The sequence below is a fragment of the Takifugu rubripes genome, chromosome 11, assembly GCF_901000725.2.
Source record: "Takifugu rubripes chromosome 11, fTakRub1.2, whole genome shotgun sequence".
Lineage (NCBI taxonomy): Eukaryota > Metazoa > Chordata > Actinopteri > Tetraodontiformes > Tetraodontidae > Takifugu > Takifugu rubripes.
The window spans coordinates 378,754-399,535 of NC_042295.1; the positions used below are offsets into that span (position 1 = coordinate 378,754).

Sequence of the window (20,782 nt, forward strand, 5' to 3'; positions counted from 1 at the left end):
ATTGCATTGAATAATAAAAAGGTTTTATTATTATTTTATTATTTTGCATTATTTCAGCCAGGCAACCAAATTATTTCATAAACAAATGATTCATCAGAAAGTTCATGAAATCTGTAAGTGGAGAAAACGTCCAAATGTCGTCACAAAGTCTCTTTATCTTCATATTTCTTATTTCAAGGCCGCAGAGGTCCAGTCCCAAACCCATCGACTCTGCCTCTCGGGTCGCTCTGCGGGCGCCCCCGCCTCGTACACGCGCTCCGCGGCCAGTATGAGGTGTGATCCCGATGAGCCTGCTCTCGATCAGCCCTCGGGTTTGTCTTTGTTGGGGCCCATGAAGTCCACCCCCTCGATCGGTATGTCCTTCTCCTTGATGGCCTTCTGCACGCAGTGTTGGTACTTCCGGAAGCTGTCGGTGCACGGGTCACCGCTGCGGTCGCCCTTCAGGAACTTCTCGGCGAACCAGCGGTTAAAACACTGGTCGTACTCCCGCTTCAGGTCGGTACACGCTTCGCCGACGCTGTTCATCTCCGACGACCGGGCAGAAACGGAGACGACGAGGCGGAACGTTGGAGGATCTGCGGCTTCAGCGCCGGGCCCTGCAGAGATGCTATAGGACACAGAGCTCTCACTCGGGAAACAATTCCAGACCTCGGGACCTCTTCTCCACTAAAGAAGGTCCAGTAGAATTTTCTTTAGTGGAGAAGAGGTCTCGAGGTCCCGAATTGTTTCCCGAAATCGGGAACGTACAGATTAAAAAATTAACAGGCACGTTGATAAACTAAAATGCACCAAATAAACGGAACTAAAAACAGACCTAATTTATTTTGTAACATTTATAATAAAACAAAAAAATACTGGTAAATTTTGTTATTTTCTTGTGCCTGTGTGAAAACGCCAAACCTTTGATTTTATTTTAATAAATTCCCGTTACCCTCAAATGAATCAACAGCGTGTGGACCTACGCACTAAGTACTGAAGACAACCAACAGTCCAGTTCTTGCTGGATGCAATGTATATCTTACAGACATACAGTAAAATGCCTTAATAAAAAAAATATTAACCTCAAAAACATTTGAAACTGGAATTTTGTCTGTTGGTGAGTTTTTTGTTTTCTGGCGGAGTGAGGCTTCTTACTTTACTTGTGTCCCGCCTTTTGCCCAAATCTCGCGGGACAATAGTTTGGCCGTTTGAAATCTCGCGTTACACCAGGAAGACGAAAGACGCACTGGACTAATCAAAACGAACCCACCTATTTTACAAATTTCCATCATTTACCGCGACATAAAGTCCAGACGGAAGTTGGGACAGGTGGGTAGAAAGAAGATAATAATAATCTAAGCTGTTTTCTCAGCTACCTTTAACCAAAGTCCCACGTTAGCCTGTGTGTAAGGCGCCGTCATTGTTATGGCCTGTATTTTGGTGTAGCTGTTAGCCGAATGTTAGCTGGTCCACTTGGCTTCAATAAAAATAACGTGGGTGGTTCTGTCGCAGTCAACCCGAGGCTGAGATATGTCAGACAGTGAGGACAGTGACTTTTCTGACAACCAGAGCGAGCGCAGCAGTGATGGGGAGGCCGAGGAGGTGGAGGAAAACGAGGTAAGCTAGCCGTTCATTCGAAGATGCTAACTGCGCTAATATAAACAAGCAGATTAAAGTGTTAAAATGGGCCCCAGTGACCGACGTTAACCACCGGAGATGACCAGCAACAGAGGGTTAAGATCACTGTCCGAACAGTGCTTTTACTCCTATGAATACTGCCCTAATCATTCCCATCATTTTCTGCCTTTTAAACTAGTTATTTAATTATTTTTAATCTTATTTTACAATAAGTTATTACTAAATATTAGTTACTCATTAGATATTGTATTAGCGTAGGTTATTAAGCATGAGTTTGTGAAGATCCATTTTGAAATGAACATTTTAATGCTTGAGCGCTGGGTAAGAAGAAGATTCTTTTGAATGTTACCAGGAGGAGACCGCTAGTCCTGTGGGCAGTGACAAGGTAGCCGAGGAAGAGGGGGAGGACCTGGACGACGAAGAGGAGTATGATGAAGAGGAGGAAGAGGAGGATGATGATCGTCCAAGGAAGAAGCCCAGGCACGGGGGGTTCATCCTGGACGAAGCTGGTGAAGACACATCCATTATTCCCTTTTCCTGTAAAGAGGTGGGCTGCGTCCTATTCAGTTATTCTTTTACGTTGTAGATGTGGATGATGAGTATGAAGATGAGGAGGATCAGTGGGAGGAAGGTGCTGAAGACATCCTGGAGAAAGGTGAGGTTTTACTTTACTTTTTAGTAGTAACAAATCAGCTGTCTCTTCTTTGAATCCAGTCCGCACCAGCTTCGCTAACTAGCCGGAGGTTGTTTCAGACAACAGGGCAGAATTTACTGTGGTGTATTCAAGCTCAGATAATCTTTTGTGCCGCTCAGTCAACAGCAACGGACCCGTGTGGACAAACACCAACCACTTTGTACTGATTTATGCAGAAGTAAAAAAGCTCAGCGATGTTATCAGCCTCTGAACGGGTTTTAAACGTTGATGGTGGTTTTGGACTTTACATTTCTCTCTGACTTCTCTTTTATCACTGTTTCTCTCCGTCATGCCTGTCCTCTTCAGTTAACGGTAATTCTCCTCTCATGTCGTCATCACATGTCTGACGCCGGCCACGCGTCACCGTCCTACGTCTGGGATGGAATTCCATAAAAATTCCACAAAAAAGGGCAGCAAGTCACAAATCCAGACATGACAAAATGTCCCTCAAGTTTATCCACCAGTTTCATTTCCTGCAATTAACAATTGAACCAAAAATTAAGAGCCAAGTGTTGTTTGGTGCTCATTTGTGAAACCAGACGACCTTACCATATTAACGACCATACAGATGCAGCGATGAGGCTGATTTTTACAGGTAGTTTTCAACTAACAGAACTAATGAGTTATTTCCATATTCTTCATCATCATCATCATCCTCATCAGTCCTGACGATAGTCTAGAACGACAGGAAATCAAAAATCTTTTTTAAATTAGAAAAATGCAGCTGGGACAAGTTTATCAGTGGTGTGATGCTGGTGTTGAAAACGACTTTATCCTGTTTTTAATAAGACGGACTGGCTCTTCTTCAGGCCGAGCACTGGTCCTCTCTCTGGAGAACCCCCCCGCAGCACCTGTTGCTGCTGTAGACCCAGTCAGGGTGTTTGGGCCGGTCGGTGATTGGCCAGTTTAGACTAACTGATGAGCCATCACCCGAGGGAACCTCATCTCATTTAACTAACCCATGTTCTGTTTACTCAGGACCCCCAAATATTCTTAAGCTCTTTTTATTTGCAACAAAGTGCCTGAGATGATGATGTTAAACATCAATGACCTCTTCAAGACTGGCCAGACAGACCCAAAGACCAGGAGAGATAACGGAAATATAGGAGACAGAGCACAATCTATAGGAGACAGAGCTCAAGCTATAGGAGACAGAGCTCAAGCTATAGGAGACAGAGCTCAAGCTATAGGAGACAGAGCACAATCTATAGGAGACAGAGCTCAAGCTATAGGAGACAGAGCTCAATCTATAGGAGACAGAGCTCAATCTATAGGAGACAGAGCTCAATCTATAGGAGACAGAGCTCAATCTATAGGAGACAGAGCTCAAGCTATAGGAGACAGAGCTCAATCTATAGGAGACAGAGCACAATCTATAGGAGACAGAGCTCAAGCTATAGGAGACAGAGCACAATCTATAGGAGACAGAGCTCAAGCTATAGGAGACAGAGCACAAGCTATAGGAGACAGAGCTCAAGCTATAGGAGACAGAGCTCAATCTATAGGAGACAGAGCACAATCTATAGGAGACAGAGCTCAAGCTATAGGAGACAGAGCTCAAGCTATAGGAGACAGAGCTCAAGCTATAGGAGACAGAGCACAATCTATAGGAGACAGAGCTCAATCTATAGGAGACAGAGCTCAATCTATAGGAGACAGAGCACAATCTATAGGAGACAGAGCACAAGCTATAGGAGACAGAGCTCAAGCTATAGGAGACAGAGCTCAATCTATAGGAGACAGAGCTCAATCTATAGGAGACAGAGCACAATCTATAGGAGACAGAGCACAATCTATAGGAGACAGAGCTCAATCTATAGGAGAACATCGGGGAAGTTTCCAAAGATGACGACGTCATTGATGGGATCGGCGCCCTGACGCCCGATCACACATCTGGTAGAGCCCATCAGATGGTGGGAGCCTAAACGGAGCTCCTCTCTTCCCCATGGGAGCAGTAGGGGAACACGACCTAATGACCCTCCGGCGGACGCATGATGTGTGGCTTCAGTTCATCAGAGCAGAAGCAGAACCAGTGTGCTGGCTTTGTTTCTGCTGGATCAGCCCATCGCTCTTGTGTTTGAACATCATTGTGGTCGTTCTCCCATCATGTTCTGTGGTGCTCTCATGACATGTTCCTCCTCATCCCTCCATTTCCTCACTTTCTCATCTTCTCTCTCTCCTCTGGTATTTCTGTGTCACTGGTTGTTCCGAGCAGAAGAGGCTGAAGGTGAGTCTTATTCCCTTTATCTGTTTTCATCATTTGTATCTTTTACGTCCAGATTCTAATCCTGATTTCATCACTTCCTGTTCCTGTCAGTGTCCAACATTGAGCACATGGCTCTGGATGAAGATCACTCTGGATCCAGGCGGCTGCAGAACCTCTGGAGGTAAACTGTCCTGATCCAGGAAGTTGGTGCAGAGCGTTCTACGATTTAATCAGACTCTGTTGCCATGGGAACAAAAACCGAGTCAGCCTCTTTTATGTTCTGCTCATCCTTGGAAACTGTTGAAGAACCAGCTGCTGCACAACAACGCCACTTCCTGTGTGTGTGTGTGATGCAGCAGCGATGTGTTGGCTGATGTGTGTGTGTGTGTGTGTGTGTGTGTTTTCCAGGGACTCCAGGGAGGAGGCGTTGGGGGAATACTACATGAGGAAATATGCCAAGACACCTGGAGGCGAGCAGTGAGTCTTTCTGTGGCTCCACTTTTCTGTCTGTCCTGGTTTCTGCTTTTCTTAGATGGATCTATACAAGGATGCTGCAAACTCCACATCTTTATTTCTTTATTACATCTTTATTTCAGCTGACATTGTTAAAATGCTGATTATTGAAGCTTTATATTCGGATCCTTTGGACTCTACGACCTGATGATGTTTCCTCTGTCTTGTGCAGTTACTCCGGAGGCTCTGAGGAGCTGTCTGATGACATCACCCAGCAGCAGCTACTTCCTGGAGTCAAGTAGGTGACACCTCGTCCACCAATCAGATCAGCCCGTGGGTCACTGTCACAACTGCATCTAAACCTTTGTGTTTGTCATCTGCAGAGATCCCAACCTATGGACGGTCAAATGTAAGGTGTGTCTTCTCCCTCTCTCTCCTACCTCCCACCCCCTCCCCTCCCCTCCCCTCTCTCCTACCCCCTCTGCTACCCCCCATATCTACTGAACATCTCTGTCCACTCAGATTGGGGAGGAACGGGCGACGGCCATCGCGTTGATGAGGAAGTTCATCGCCTACCAGTTCACTGATACAGTAAGAAGCTCCAGTTTATTAATTATTAATTGGTGTTTTTCTTGCTTCTCCAATGGACTCAGATCAGTGTGGTGGAGCCTGAGTGATTCAGAGGTGGTGCTGTAGACTTTAGGGCAGGTGTGAAGTGTCCCAGACATATTTAATCGTGGCAGGTCTGGAACACTGGTTTTCTAGTTTTTGCTTCAGTCGGTCGGTGTTTTGTTGTTTGAGTATTTGGTTTTCTGCTGATTGGCGGGTAAGTCCTGACTCCTCCCACTGCTCCTCTCTCCACAGCCACTGCAGATCAAGTCCGTGGTGGCCCCCGATCACGTCAAAGGTTACATCTACGTGGAGGCATACAAACAGACGCACGTCAAGTCGGCGATTGAGGGAATCGGGAATCTGAGAATGGGTCTGTGGAACCAGCAGATGGTTCCCATCAAGGAGATGACTGATGTCCTGAAGGTGGTCAAAGAGGTCACTAACCTGAAGCCTAAATCCTGGGTCCGACTCAAGAGAGGCCTGTACAAGGATGACATCGCTCAGGTACCGATGAGCAGAACGGTCCCGGCGTGGGATCAGGTGGGAGGAGTCTCCTACTCATGATCTAAACCTGTTCTGTTCAGGTGGATTATGTGGAGCCAAGCCAGAACACCATCTCCCTGAAGATGATCCCGCGGATCGACCTGGACCGGATCAAGGCCAAGATGAGCCTGGTAGGATTGACAGACGGTGCTGAAGGTCGACCGCGGTCATGGGTCGTTTACACCTGTGAGTCTGTTTCTAGAAAGACTGGTTTGCCAAGAGAAAGAAGTTCAAGAGGCCTGGTCAGAGGCTGTTCGATGCAGAGAAGATCAGGTACGACCACGAGCACGTCCATGTGGACCCTTCAGCACATTTCCCGCTGAATCGGAACCATTTCATTTGAACTAATAAGCAGCTGTCTGGAGACTCGGATGAATAATTGGCAGCGCTGCTCGGTAACTTTGATTCCCAGGTCTCTAGGTGGGGAGGTGAGCCATGACGGAGACTTCATGATCTTCGAGGGAAACCGTTACAGCCGCAAAGGTTTCCTGTTTAAGAGTTTTGCCATGTCAGCTGTGGTGAGTGGTTGGAGTGGCGAGATGTTGGCTGAGAGGCTCCTCACCGGATTCACTTTCAGTTCTGCTCTTTCAGATCACAGACGGAGTAAAGCCCACCCTGTCAGAGCTGGAGAAGTTTGAGGACCAGCCAGAAGGGCTCGACTTAGAGGTGGTCACAGAGTCAGGTGAGCTCCACATGCTCCACGCTCACCTGGAGACGATACCTGCAGGGTCCCAACGGGGGCGCTGCTGCTGCATAAATACACACTGGCAACAGTTGTGCGATGGCAAAGGGTGAGAAATGCATCTGTGGCTGCAGGTAAAGAGCGAGAACACAACCTGCAGGCTGGAGACAATGTGGAGGTGTGTGAGGGAGAGTTGATCAACCTGCAGGGGAAAATCCTGAGTGTGGACGGCAACAAGATCACCATCATGCCCAAACACGAGGACCTGAAGGTAAATCCTGACCAATGAGGTTAAAGTAGCAGCAAAACTAATATTAGCACATAACACCAATGATGGCGTGTGTGTGTGTGTGTGTGCGTGCGTGCGTGCGTGCGTGTGTTCAGGACCCTCTGGAGTTTCCCGCTCATGAGCTGAGGAAATACTTCCGGATGGGCGACCACGTGAAGGTGATTGCTGGGCGCTACGAGGGCGACACGGGCCTCATCGTCAGGGTGGAGGAGAACTTCGTCATCCTGTTTTCTGACCTCACCATGCACGAGGTATTTGTTGCAGCCGCTCCTCCGCCCGCCCTCACGCCGTGTTGTCGGCAGCGTAATTACCGTCCGCGCCATGTCTCCAGTTGAAGGTGCTGCCCAGAGACCTGCAGCTCTGCTCTGAGACGGCGTCGGGCGTGGACGCCGGCGGGCAGCACGAGTGGGGCGAGCTGGTTCAGCTGGATCCGCAGACAGTTGGAGTCATTGTCCGGCTGGAGAGGGAGACGTTTCAGGTGATGCCCGATTCCCAAGACAGCCCCTCAGATAAAGCTGAATCCTGTAACGTGGACCGTCAATGTCCCAGGTGCTGAACATGCACGGGAAGGTTCTGACCGTCCGCCATCAAGCAGTGAACCGCAGGAAGGACAACCGCTTCGCCGTGGCCTTGGACTCGGAGCAGAACAACATCCACGTCAAAGACATCGTCAAGGTGATCGACGGGCCGCACTCGGTGAGAGCATCCCCACTCTTCCTTTCTCTCTCACACTTCCTGTTTGTCGATGTCACTTCCTGCGTCCCTTCCTCCCACAGGGTCGTGAGGGGGAGATCCGCCACCTGTTCCGAGGCTTTGCCTTCCTCCACTGTAAAAAGTTAGTGGAAAACGGCGGCATGTTTGTGTGTAAGACTCGACACCTGGTGTTGGCGGGCGGGTCCAAGGTGGGTGTCTCGCTGGCTGCGTCTCATGTGAGTCCAGTTCCTGCTCCACGTGTTGTAACGCTCGTCTCGTGTCCTCCTTCAGCCCAGAGACGTCACCAACTTCACGGTGGGGGGTTTCGCTCCAATGAGTCCTCGGATCAGCAGCCCCATGCACCACGGCGGGGGAGGTGGGTCAGAAATGTTCCTGTCTGTCAGTGTGGAGAAAGCAAGTGTGGCTCCAACGTGTCCGGGCTCCTTCTGCAGGGGCTCCTCAAAGAGGGGGTGGAGGAGGAGGCGGGATGTGGCGTGGGAGGGGACGACGGGACAATGAGCTGATTGGTCAGACGGTTCGCATCTCTCAGGGTCCCTACAAAGGTCAGAGTGGCAGGAAGCACAGTCATGTGACCTCCCGCCCCCTTAAACCAAAAGTGATGCCGTTTCCTGCTGTCCCAGGTTACATCGGAGTGGTGAAGGACGCCACAGAGTCCACGGCCCGAGTGGAGCTTCACTCCACCTGCCAGACCATCTCCGTGGACCGGCAGCGGCTGACGACCATGTGCGTCCTCAGGCGCCTCACCCTGCTGCAGTTTTCATCCAAGCTGATTGGCTCTTGGTTATCAATAATCCTCCTGCTCCACCACCTTCTCTGTAGGGGAGCAAAGAGACACAGTGGAATGACCTCCGCCCACAGTCGGACCCCCATGTACGGCTCCCAGACCCCCATGTACGGCACCGGATCAAGGACCCCCATGTACGGGTCGCAGACGCCGCTGCACGATGGTGAGTCGCTGTCACCACCTTCGACTCGCCGCCTTCACACTGGATGATTGTGTCGTTCACAGCAGACGCGCTGCGAGCGGCCGCGCTGGAGTTAGAGTTAGAATTAGAGTTAGGGTTAGAGTTAGGGTTAGAGTTAGGGTTAGGGTTAGAGTTAGGGTTAGGGTTAGGGTTAGAGTTAGAGTTAGGGTTAGGGTTAGGGTTAGAGTTAGGGTTAGGGTTAGGGTTAGAGTTAGGGTTAGAGTTAGGGTTAGAGTTAGGGTTAGAGTTAGGGTTAGGGTTAGAGTTAGGGTTAGGGTTAGGGTTAGGGTTAGAGTTAGGGTTAGGGTTAGAGTTAGGGTTGGGTTAGAGGTTAGGGTTAGAGTTAGGGTTAGAGGGTTAGAGTTCGAGTTAGGGTTAGGGTTAGAGTAGGGTTAGGGTTAGAGGGTTAGGGTTAGAGTTAGAGTTAGAGTTAGGGTTAGAGTTAGAGTTAGAGTTAGAGTTAGGGTTAGAGTTAGAGTTAGAGTTAGGGTTAGAGTTAGAGTTAGGGTTAGAGTTAGAGTTAGAGTTAGGGTAGGGTTAGAGTTAGGGTTAGGGTTAGAGGTTAGGGTTAGAGTTAGAGTTTAGGGTTAGGGTTAGAGTTAGAGTTAGAGTTAGGGTTAGGGTTAGAGTTAGAGTTTAGAGTTAGGGTTAGAGTTAGGGTTAGAGTTAGAGTTAGGGTTAGGGTTAGAGTTAGGGTTAGGGTAGAGTTAGGGTTAGGGTTAGGGTTAGAGTTAGGGTTAGAGTTAGGGTTAGAGTTAGGGTTAGAGTAGGGTTAGGGTTAGGGTTAGAGGGTTAGGGTTAGGGTTAGAGTTAGAGTTAGGTTAGAGTTAGAGTTAGAGTTAGAGTTAGGGTTAGGGTTAGAGTTAGAGTTAGGGTTAGAGTTAGGGTTAGAGTTAGAGTTAGGGTTAGGGTTAGGGTTAGAGGGTTAGGGTTAGAGTTAGAGTTAGAGTTAGAGTTAGGGTTAGAGTTAGAGTTAGGGTTAGAGTTAGGGTTAGAGTTAGGGTTAGAGTTAGAGTTAGGGTTAGGGTTAGGGTTAGGGTTAGAGGGGTTAGGGTTAGAGTTAGAGTTAGAGTTAGAGTTAGGGTTAGGGTTAGAGTTAGAGTTAGGGTTAGAGTTACCCTAACCCTAACTCTAACCCTAACTCCGTCTGTCTGCTCTTGAGAGCCAGTAGAGAAATATGGATTTCAGTCTTTAGCTCCTCCTCGACAGACCACAGCTACTCAACACACATCGCTTGTCTACCATCCTAACAGGAAGCCGTACGCCTCATTATGGCTCTCAAACCCCGCTGCATGATGGGAGTAGGACACCAGGTCAGAGTGGAGCCTGGGATCCCAGCAACCCCAACACACCTTCCAGGTGAGACTCACACACGCACACACTCTCACACACACAGGGTGGAACCACTGTAGTTACTTCTTTGTTTTACTCAGAAATGAAGAAGAGTACGACTTTGGCTACGATGATGAGCCTTCCCCCTCGCCTCAAGGCTATGGCGGGACCCCCAACCCTCAGACCCCGGGGTACCCAGAAGTCCCCTCACCACAGGTCAACCCTCAGTACAACCCCCAAACTCCTGGAACGCCAGCGATGTGAGTAGACTCACCTCCAGCCTCAGACGTTCTGTTGCCAGACCTTTAACGTGTGTGTGTGTGTGTGTGTGTGTGTGTGTGTGTGTGTGTGTGTGCGTGTGTGTGTGTGTGTGCAGGTATAACACAGAGCAGTACTCCCCCTATGCAGCCCCCTCCCCTCAGGGCTCCTATCAGCCTAGTCCCAGTCCTCAGAGCTACCACCAAGTGGCGCCCTCACCTGTTGGTTACCAGAACACACACTCTCCCGCCAGCTACCATCCGACGCCGTCTCCCATGGCCTATCAGGTACGCCGTCTCCCGTGGCCTATCAGGTACGCCGTCTCCCGTGGCCTATCAGGTACGCCGTCTCCCGTGGCCTATCAGGTACGCCGTCTCCCGTGGCCTATCAGGTACGCCGTCTCCCGTGGCCTATCAGGTACGCCGTCTCCCGTGGCCTATCAGGTACGCCGTCTCCCGTGGCCTATCAGGTACGCCGTCTCCCGTGGCCTATCAGGTACGCCGTCTCCCGTGGCCTATCAGGTACGCCGTCTCCCGTGGCCTATCAGGTACGCCGTCTCCCGTGGCCTATCAGGTACGCCGTCTCCCGTGGCCTATCAGGTACGCCGTCTCCCGTGGCCTATCAGGTACGCCGTCTCCCGTGGCCTATCAGGTACGCCGTCTCCCGTGGCCTATCAGGTACGCCGTCTCCCGTGGCCTATCAGGTACGCCGTCTCCCGTGGCCATGGCCGGCCGGCTCCTGGTGATTCACCGGGCAGTTTCAAAGCGTTAGTGCCAGAAGACGAGAACACTTGTGGTGTGGAAGTAGAAGCAAAGTCCAGACTTTTCAACCGATTGGTTTGGTGCTATACAATTAGTTTAGGGCAACTAGTTTAGGGCTTCCGTTGGAGCAAATCCCCAAACTAGTTGTGCTTAATATTCTGCCTCCAGCTGCTGTAACTGGAATATAGTAAAGTAAATTGCAATTAACGAGTGTTAAAATAACTAGCGGCATTAATTAAATATTGATTAGAGCGATGAATCTTCCACAGCCTTGATAGAATTAAGTATCACAGATGTATGGCTCTAACATTTTACCCCTTCAGTTTTGAGAAAGTTCCAAAGGAGAGTGCAGAGACTTAAATATGAGCACAGTTAGCGCTTAGCACACAGTTAGCGCTTAGCACACAGTTAGCGCTTAGCAGTGGTCCTGATAAAAATGCACATTCTCTCGATGTTTGACAGCCTGAATCCGTTTTTGTCTCCAGGCCAGTCCAAGCCCGAGTCCAGTGGGTTACAGTCCAATGACGCCTGGAGCGCCCTCTCCTGGAGGGTACAACCCTCACACCCCAGGCTCCAACATTGAGCAGGGCAGCAGTGACTGGGTGACCACCGACATCTTGGTCCGGGTCAAGGACTCTTTCATGGACCTTATGGGACAGACCGGTGTTATCAGGAGTGTCACGGTAAAACACACTTAAGGGCTGATTAGTGAAACCTGGTGGAATATTAGCTGTGAAAGCTAGCAAACGTTAGCAACCAGCTCCGTCCAGGACCATGAAATAGGGTTTGGGTTGTGATTAGATTTTTCCATTGCAACTTTAAATGTGAAATATCTGAAAACTCAAACCCTTATGGTTGGGTTCCACTGTGCCACAAGGGGGCAGCACTCAGTCTCTTTTCCCCGTCCAGGGGGGCATGTGCTCCGTATTCATGCAAGAGAGCGAGAAGGTGGTCAGCATCAGCTCGGACCACCTGGAACCCGTCACTCCCACCAAAAACAACAAGGTAAGGTGGCGTCGATGGCTGCGGACGCTGAGGAACGCCATGAGTGACATTTCCAACTGAATCTTTCAGGTTAAGGTGATCATGGGAGAGGACAGAGAGGCCACGGGGATCCTCCTGAGCATCGACGGAGATGACGGCATCGTGCGGATGGAGCTGGACGACCAGCTGAAGATTCTGAACCTGCGTTTCCTGGGACGCCTGGAGCACTAAAAGAGGGCGAAGGGCCGATCCCTAGCGCGTCAGATGTTCAGCAGATCCATTCATTGTCCTTGTTTCACCACGTCTTTTGTAACTGTAGCTGAGAATTTTTGCTTTTCTGGAGAGAAACATGTCAATAAAACGTCAAACATTCACGTTTCCGCTCTGCATTCAAGGACAAACGCAAGAAAATCGATCAAAACGTGTTTTAATCAACTGAGAAATGCCATCATCGGCGAGGCCTCGAGGGCGTCCTGTTGGAGCGCCATCAGCCGCAGGGCTCCTTCGGCTGCTCGTGGTTGATGGGCAGGTAGAAGAAGGGGACCTGGGGGGGGCAGGGGTGTCCACCAGAGGACCTCCAGTCGGCCTCTGCGTCAGCAGCAGGGCTGCAGCCGGCCGTCAGGTTTCTGGACAACGGGATCTTGATCTGAAACCAAACCTCTCTGTCCTGAGGAGACATGAGGCCCTGTCAAGGTCAAAAGAACCCGCTACCCTGTTTGGAGGTGAAGATCAAAGGACTAAAGACCTGAACATCTCACCTGTTTGTCTCTGACACACTGGATCTCGTGGATGTCGCCCACATGTGGAACCAGAACCCGTCGGACCTCTGACACCTGGACACAAAGAGGAAGTCCTGATGCCTCTCACGTCTGTGGTCGGCTCGGCCTGAACTCCGCCCACCTGCCTCCTCATTCACCAAACATCCCTGAGTTACCTTATAGGTGCGATGACAGGACGGCGTGATGCCGGCGTCCTCCAGCACCCTGCACACAAACACACCCTCGTACTTCCTGAGGACCATGAGCACCTGTGTGTGGGGTGGGGGTGTGTGTGGGTGGGTGTGTGGGGGGGTGGGGGTGGGTGTGGGTGGGTGGGTGTGGGGGGGGTGGGTGTGTGTGGGGGTGGGGGTGGGGGTGTGTGGGTGTGGGTGGGTGTGTGTGTGGGTGTGTGTGAGTGTGTGTGTGTGGGTGTGTGTGGGGGGGTGGGTGTGTGTGTGTGAGTGTGTGTGTGGGTGTGTGTGTGTGTGGGGGGTGTGTGGGGGGGTGGGTGTGTGTGGGGTGGGGGTGGGGGGTGTGTGGGTGTGGGTGGGTGTGTGTGTGGGTGGGTGTGTGTGTGTGTGTGTGCTCTCTCACTGGTCAATGTTAAACTGCCGTCGTAGTTTGAGGCAGAGCTGAAAGTATCTGAGAGGTGAGTTGATTCCTTCCACACACGCTGCACAGCTGCCATGTTTCCTCCACTCGTTCCTCCTGTCGTGCACACGCAGACACGGCTTCATGACCACGTTACCGACCTCACACATGTCGTTATCACGTCTGTTAAACTATTGCTTCTAGTTTCTCAGGCGGATTAATACTGTGTCAGAGTAAGGCCGCACCAGAACTGGAAGCTGGAATCGTGTCTCAGCAAGGACGGCCAGTGGACCAACAGCTCTGCTTCCACCTCCTGCCAACATGCACCACATCAGCCAATCAGCTTTCAGCGCCGGCTCGCGTTCGCACGTTGCGTCGGACGATGCCACAGTCGACTCACCTGGACGTCTGAGTGGAACATGGGCCAACAGTCGCAGCACCTGTCCTCCCGCACCGGCCTGCAACACAAGAGATCTGCTGGTTTCTTGCAGGCCCATCGTGACCTGGGGTCATGTGACTAACGTGCCAGAGACAATTACCACAGGCCGTGAAGAGTCCAGTGGTTTACGCTCGGAGGAATCTGGCAAACACGGCCTTCACCCAGGGACTGAGGAAGAAGAACAGGAACATGTTCCCTCCTGGTATCTTACGTTAGCGTGACAATGGTCATTGATCACCTGACAAAAGGCTCCCGGCCACTGCAGCGTCAACAAGAGGCACCTCCAGGAGCATGATGTTGTGTCCCCCTGGGAGCGGCCATATTTGTAGTCTTGTAACAGGACTTCCTGAGCATCAGCGTTGTCAGGAAGCTGCAGCAGAAACAGAGCTGCAGAACTGACACTGACCAACAGGGGCAGCGCTGAGCTCTGCATCCTTGGAACAAGCCACCAGTCCAGAAACACTGACCAATCAGAGAAGAGCACTGTCATGGGATGCAGCAGCACTGACCAATCAGAGAAGAGCACTGTCATGGGATGCAGCAGCACTGACCAATCAGAGAGGAGCACTGTTACGGGATCCAGTGACACTGACCAATCAGAGAAGAGCACTGTTACGGGATCCAGCAGCACTGACCAATCAGAGAGGAGAACTGTTACGGGATCCAGTGACACTGACCAATCAGAGAGGAGCACTGTTACGGGATCCAGTGACACTGACCAATCAGAGAGGAGCACTGTTACGGGATCCGGCAACACTGACCAATCAGAGAAGAGCACTGTTACGGGATCCAGCAGCACTGACCAATCAGAGAGGAGCACTGTTACGGGATCCAGTGACACTGACCAATCAGAGAGGAGAACTGTTACGGGATCCAGTGACACTGACCAATCAGAGAGGAGCACTGTTACGGGATCCAGCAGCACTGACCAATCAGAGAAGAGCACTGTTACGGGATCCAGCAGCACTGACCAATCAGAGAGGAGCACTGTTACGGGATCCAGCAACACTGACCAATCAGAGAAGAGCACTGTTACGGGATCCAGCAGCACTGACCAATCAGAGAGGAGCACTGTTACGGGATCCAGCAGCACTGACCAATCAGAGGAGCACTGTTACGGGATCCAGCAGCACTGACCAATCAGAGAGGAGCACTGTTACGGGATCCAGTGACACTGACCAATCAGAGAGGAGAACTGTTACGGGATCCAGCGACACTGACCAATCAGAGAGGAGCACTGTTACGGGATCCAGCAGCACTGACCAATCAGAGAAGAGCACTGTTACGGGATCCAGCAGCACTGACCAATCAGAGAGGAGCACTGTTACGGGATCCAGCAACACTGACCAATCAGAGAAGAGCACTGTTACGGGATCCAGCAGCACTGACCAATCAGAGAGGAGCACTGTTACGGGATCCAGCAGCACTGACCAATCAGAGGAGCACTGTTACGGGATCCAGCAGCACTGACCAATCAGAGGAGCACTGTTACGGGATCCAGCAGCACTGACCAATCAGAGAGGAGAACTGTTACAGGATCCAGTGACACTGACCAATCAGAGAGGAGCACTGTTACGGGATCCAGCAGCACTGACCAATCAGAGAGGAGCACTGTTACGGGATCCAGCAGCACTGACCAATCAGAGAGGAGCACTGTTACGGGATCCAGCAGCACTGACCAATCAGAGAAGAGCACTGTTACGGGATCCAGCAGCACTGACCAATCAGAGAGGAGCACTGTTACGGGATCCAGCAGCACTGACCAATCAGAGGAGCACTGTTACGGGATCCAGCAGCACTGACCAATCAGAGAGGAGAACTGTTACAGGATCCAGTGACACTGACCAATCAGAGAGGAGCACTGTTACGGGATCCAGCAGCACTGACCAATCAGAGAGGAGCACTGTTACGGGATCCAGCAACACTGACCAATCAGAGGAGCACTGTTACGGGATCCAGCAGCACTGACCAATCAGAGAGGAGCACTGTTACGGGATCCAGCAGCCGCGTCTCTCGATATTTAAAATAGTTGCAAACTGAAGAATTTCAAATTAAAACTCACTTTCTTGAGTCGTCAGGGTTCGGGTTAAATCACCGTCAAATGAGTCCAGATCCTGCGTCTGATGAAAGCAGAGCTGCTCTGACAGGATTCAGGTTCCTCTGAAGCTGCAGCAGGAAGTGAAAGAGAGAAGTGACGCAGGTGTGTAGCAGGTGGCACGCTCCTGCGAAGGAAGTGGTGCGACTTCCTTTTCTTTTTACAGCTAAAGTATTATTGGATTTCACAACTGATCTCAATAATCAAATATTGCACATGTGTTTCCAACAAACACTCAGGTGTGTTTCCAACAAACACTCAGGTGAGTTTCCAACAAACACTCAGGTGAGTTTCCAACAAACACTCAGGTGAGTTTCCAACAAACACACAGGTGAGTTTCTTTATAAAATCTTTAGTGAGTTTCTGTCTCTTTAAATCTCGGCTGCAGTTTGTCCTCAACATTGGAAACAAGATACGTGTCCTCACTTTCCATGAGGCACAACAGGTCAACACACTCACACACACACACTCACACACACACCCCCCACACACACACCCCCCCACACACACACACACTCACTCACACACACACCCCCACACACACACTCACACACACACACACCCTCACCCACACTCACACACACACACCCTCACCCACACTCACACACACACACTCTCACACACACACCCTCACACACACTCTCACACACACACACACTCTCTCTCTCACACACACACACACACACACCCTCACCCACACTCACACACACACACACTCACACACACACACTCGCTCTGGTGACAGCAGACATGAATCAGCTCCTGGTAACTACGGCTTTTATTTTCTCTCTTTAATCCTGAAGTTTCTTCTTCTGCAGCTGCTGCAAACATCACAGCTGATTAATTAATCGATCGGCCGGTGATTGACCTTTTGGTCGGCCGGTGATTGACCCTTGGGTCGGCTGGTGATTGACCTTTTGGCCGGCTGGTGATTGACCCTTAGGTCGGCCGGTGATTGACCCTTGGGTCGGCCGGTGATTGACCTTTTGGCCAGCTGGTGATTGACCCTTGGGTCGGCCGGTGATTGACCCTTGGGTCGGCTGGTGATTGACCTTTTGGCCGGCTGGTGATTGACCCTTAGGTCGGCCGGTGATTGACCCTTGGGTCGGCCGGTGATTGACCCGTGGGTCGGCCGGTGATTGACCCTTGGGTCGGCCGGTGATTGACCCGTGGGTCGGCCGGTGATTGACCTTTTGGTCGGTGCAGGTACTGAATAAAACAGACAAACAGGGTTAGGGTTATTTGAACTGCGACACCTGCAGCGGTCAGTTTAAGTTGGTGCTTGTGTCGACCTCTGACCTTTATTCAGTGTCAGGACTGCAGGGTGACCTTCTGATTAGTTATTGAAACTATCCCGCTGGCACTAACAGAATAAATAAATCACTAAAATGTAATTCCTCCTTTCTTGTAGATCTTGTAAAAGACAAGAGCAAAATTTACTTGTTTTAAACTTGAATGATAACAGACAACTTTGCATTACATTTATCAAACTCATGGAAATTTAAGGTATTCCATACAGTTCAGTGTTCAATGTTATCTGACTCTCCAGATATGAATTAAAGGCAGAATTGTGTTTTTAGAGTTGTTCACGTCTGCCTGAGTGGCTTATATTTGGTTACACTGCCATTTGAAAAATAAAGAGAATTGTGACAATGAAAACTGTGTTATAATAGTGTACATTTGCATGTAACCTTTCTGGTTAAAAAAACATCAGAAGGATCTACTGGCCCCCGGGCATCTTCACGTTATCAAACCTGGCCCTCTTTGCAAAAAGTTTGGACACCCCTGCTTTAAAGAGATCGACTGGCACACATTAGGACTCAGTAATGCTGTCACTGATCACTGGGGGGAATCATGTGGTAAAACTGGACAAACTGGCACAGGAGCAGAAGCGATATGGATCCGATCGGGTTCAGATCGGGCACCAACACACCCTAGTCACCAACGAGACCCTAAACCCAAGAACTGGCCTGGCTGTTATGCTCTGGTGAAGAAGTCACGACAGTTGATGAAGTTACCAGATTCAGGTTAGCATGGAAGGATAAAGATACTTAGTAAGTAATTGAATAAATGCATTGAATTTGTAAGGTTCCTTTAAAATTACACACATTTTGGGTTTATAAGGAAGTAACATTTGATGAGCTTTAGACTCTGTAATAGATCACATTATCCAAGCCGATATATTTACGCTCGTTATGATTGACCCTCAACACTTGTGGGGTCACCTGGCCGAAGTTTTTAGTCGCGTATATTTTTTGACAGATGCATCGGTGAGTGTCAGTAGTGAGGATGAGGATGAGGAAGAGCCCATCATCTCTGACCAGGGAACGTGTATTAGACCTGCATCGTACATGACAAAATCACATTTTATAATCATGACAGGTTACCTTATACAGAAATAAACCTTGCATCTGATCCGTTTTGTTTTAAATGATAAAACAATTTAATAAAAGTTCGTTTGTGAGAATTCTTGGTTCAGTTCATATGATGTTAATTGAATAGTGACAAATGTTCTTGAGTTGATGATATGCCAACATTTTTATTATTATTATTTTATTATTATTTTCTTCTCAGACAGAAAATTGCCAGATTTTCTTTTCCTGAAATAAACAACTGTCAAATAATTGGTGACAAAACTATAAAAAACACAATCGGCCTCACTCACTTCTTGTTTTCTTGTCCTCACGGGACGGCTCCGTCTTTCACTTCTGGCTGGCCCACATGGGACCGCCCCACTTTTGTGTCTTACTGACATGATAAAGGTGGAAATGATTAGACAAGTACAAAAGTGAAGAAGATGGTGCTTAATTCACAGCCATGTTTCACAAAACTAGCACTGCCCTGTAGAGCTGCCAGCCTGCTGACATCAGTAAATGTTTCGCACATTTTCAGATCAAATCAAAATGTTTCTGTAACACTGTTGCCAGAGGGGGCGCTGTTTGTACAGTATGTCGACGCTCCCTTGTGCTTCCAGAAAACTGCATTCCTGGCCCGCAGAACATTCACCACTTCTGCCAGACAGCTGAGGAACAAAGTTCCCGAAGCCCAGAAGCTATTCCAGGTAACAAAAGCCAGTTTTAGCAGGGGCAGGATTCTCAACCGGTTATTTGAATAACGTTCACATGATCAATGAAGAAAAATCAGGTGTTCAGATGCGTCAGAGTTTCTGCCATGTAGGGATATTATTGAAATATTGAACACTGTGATATTAGATTCTGATCTGAACTAAACTGACACCTGGACCCTGGAACAGAGACACATTTTTCCCAACTTCTCTGGTTACAGGAGGACAACGGGTTACCGGTCCACATTAAAGGAGGAACCAGCGACGTGATGCTCTACCGGGCTACCATGATATTATCTGGCATAGGTGAGAGAGTCCATCAGTTATTCATCAGAGGATGGGGGTGGTTTGGGTTCAATAACAAAAGGGACTACTTGATCAGTGGGTACAACCATAGCTATTACAAAAGGTTAGCATGATCTCAACTACGGGCAGATCACTTCCTTCCCCCTCTGCAGTCAAGGTGTCACCTGTCTGGAACATGAGCAACATTTAAAAGATCTCTCATCCTTGGTGGAGGCAACAATCACCATAATGCCTTCATGTATAAGAACTCCAAAATTTCATTAGAACCAATGTTGAACATTTTTTATGAAGATTTTGAATTGTGTGTAAATCAGATTGTTTTTTAAAAGGGGCGGCAGATGGGTTAGAGGTCAAGAGGTCAGTCCTCTGCTACAACTTTAAGAGGTTTCCTTCCTTCCCGCAGGAACATGCTACTCTCTGTACTGGCTGCTCTTAGCCGCTGCACCTCAGAAGAATGCTTAGAGGTGAAACATGGAGAAGATGCGCTGCCATCATGCCACACTGACGTCTGTCAAATCATCTGCTGGGAGTCAAACTTTCAATAAAATGATTCAAGCATTTTAACTGCATTCAATTTGGAATTGTCAATTTTTGATGTTTGAAGTTGAGCTTCCTCGAAACGTTCAATATCATAATTAGATTAAATTAGGTTCAACTTTATTGTTATTGCACATGAACAGGTACAAAGCAACAAAATGCAGTTTAGCATCTAACCAGAAGTGCAACAGGAGCAGTAAGTGCAGATATAATAAGTCATAAATACGTCATGTGCCGCTTGTAGTGTTACAGTACTTTACAGTGATTTACAGGTTGTCGTATGAACAGATTTCACAGATGGGTATGTACATTAAATGTCTTAGACTATAAGTGCAGAGACTATTTCCATAAAGCTAGAAGAAATGTGCAAATGATCAATTAGGGTTAGAGTTCTGAAGTGCCTACCTGAGGGCAGGAGGGAGAACAGTCTATGAGCGGGGTGGGAGGAGTCCTTACGGATACGGATTCAATGCAGGCGGCGCTTCTTCTGGACATCCTCGATGGCTGGAAGTGGGGTCCCTGTGATGTGTTGGGCAGTTTTCACCACCTGCTACAGGGCCTGACTGTCACATAGCTTGTTAGGGTGCTTTCTATCACACAGCCATAAACATTCACCAACGCCCCAGATGTGTTTCAAGCCCTTGTAAATGACGTCTTCTGAACCCTCAACCGTTTTGTGTTTGTGTACATTGATGACATTTCGATTTTCTCCCAGAGCATGGAGGAGCATGTGGGTCGTGGCAGGTCTTGACCAGACCTTCTTGACCTTGACCTTCTTGGAAAAAAAATTGCCAAGGCTCAAAAGTGTGATTTCCTGGGCCTTATAATCCAGGATGGTAGCATGAAGGCAGACCCAGAGAAGATCAGAGCTGTGGTGGAGTG

General features: G+C 49.2%; 4 protein-coding genes across 12 annotated transcripts; 2 read left to right on the plus strand and 2 right to left on the minus strand.

Moving 5' to 3' along the window:
• On the minus strand, positions 1–634 carry triap1 (TP53 regulated inhibitor of apoptosis 1). Its single transcript, XM_011617636.2, has one exon. The coding sequence runs from the start codon at positions 523–525 to the stop codon at positions 301–303; it is 225 nt and encodes a 74-aa protein (XP_011615938.1). The 5' UTR covers positions 526–634; the 3' UTR covers positions 1–300.
• Positions 635–1,149: 515 nt separating this feature from the next.
• LOC101064061 (transcription elongation factor SPT5) lies at positions 1,150–12,484 on the plus strand. 8 transcript variants are annotated; one of them, XM_029843572.1, is made up of 31 exons: positions 1,150–1,308; positions 1,492–1,596; positions 1,970–2,126; positions 2,204–2,272; positions 2,618–2,623; positions 4,527–4,538; positions 4,629–4,698; positions 4,926–4,994; positions 5,203–5,268; positions 5,354–5,384; positions 5,493–5,561; positions 5,835–6,086; positions 6,167–6,256; positions 6,328–6,398; positions 6,538–6,643; positions 6,717–6,807; positions 6,942–7,078; positions 7,192–7,347; positions 7,428–7,574; positions 7,646–7,792; positions 7,873–7,998; positions 8,081–8,165; positions 8,242–8,352; positions 8,431–8,533; positions 8,630–8,757; positions 10,029–10,134; positions 10,209–10,367; positions 10,484–10,652; positions 11,612–11,809; positions 12,036–12,131; positions 12,201–12,484. In XM_029843572.1, exons 2-31 carry the CDS (start codon positions 1,510–1,512, stop codon positions 12,339–12,341), a joined length of 3,255 nt encoding a protein of 1,084 aa, XP_029699432.1. In that variant the 5' UTR covers positions 1,150–1,308; positions 1,492–1,509; the 3' UTR covers positions 12,342–12,484. The 8 variants fall into 8 exon arrangements, with proteins under 8 accessions (XP_029699432.1, XP_003976693.1, XP_029699433.1 ...); XM_003976644.3 differs by lacking the exon at positions 2,618–2,623; XM_029843573.1 differs by lacking the exons at positions 2,618–2,623; positions 4,527–4,538.
• A 36-nt stretch (positions 12,485–12,520) lies between these two features.
• On the minus strand, positions 12,521–16,113 carry rnaset2l (ribonuclease T2, like). 2 transcript variants are annotated; one of them, XM_029843574.1, is made up of 9 exons: positions 15,961–16,113; positions 14,137–14,360; positions 13,999–14,066; positions 13,860–13,917; positions 13,705–13,772; positions 13,463–13,576; positions 13,045–13,093; positions 12,869–12,943; positions 12,521–12,777 (listed from the first exon to the last, which is right to left on the minus strand). In XM_029843574.1, coding segments are annotated over exons 1-9 (837 nt in total). In that variant the 5' UTR covers positions 15,962–16,113; the 3' UTR covers positions 12,521–12,597. The 2 variants fall into 2 exon arrangements, with proteins under 2 accessions (XP_029699434.1, XP_011615940.2); XM_011617638.2 differs by lacking the exon at positions 15,961–16,113 and having other exon boundaries at positions 14,137–14,378.
• A 500-nt stretch (positions 16,114–16,613) lies between these two features.
• On the plus strand, positions 16,614–19,932 carry cox7a1 (cytochrome c oxidase subunit 7A1). Its single transcript, XM_011617639.2, has 4 exons — positions 16,614–16,758; positions 18,968–19,054; positions 19,279–19,363; positions 19,767–19,932. The coding sequence occupies exons 1-4, from the start codon at positions 16,744–16,746 to the stop codon at positions 19,823–19,825; spliced, it is 246 nt and encodes an 81-aa protein (XP_011615941.1). The 5' UTR covers positions 16,614–16,743; the 3' UTR covers positions 19,826–19,932.
• The last annotated feature ends 850 nt before the right edge of the window (positions 19,933–20,782 follow it).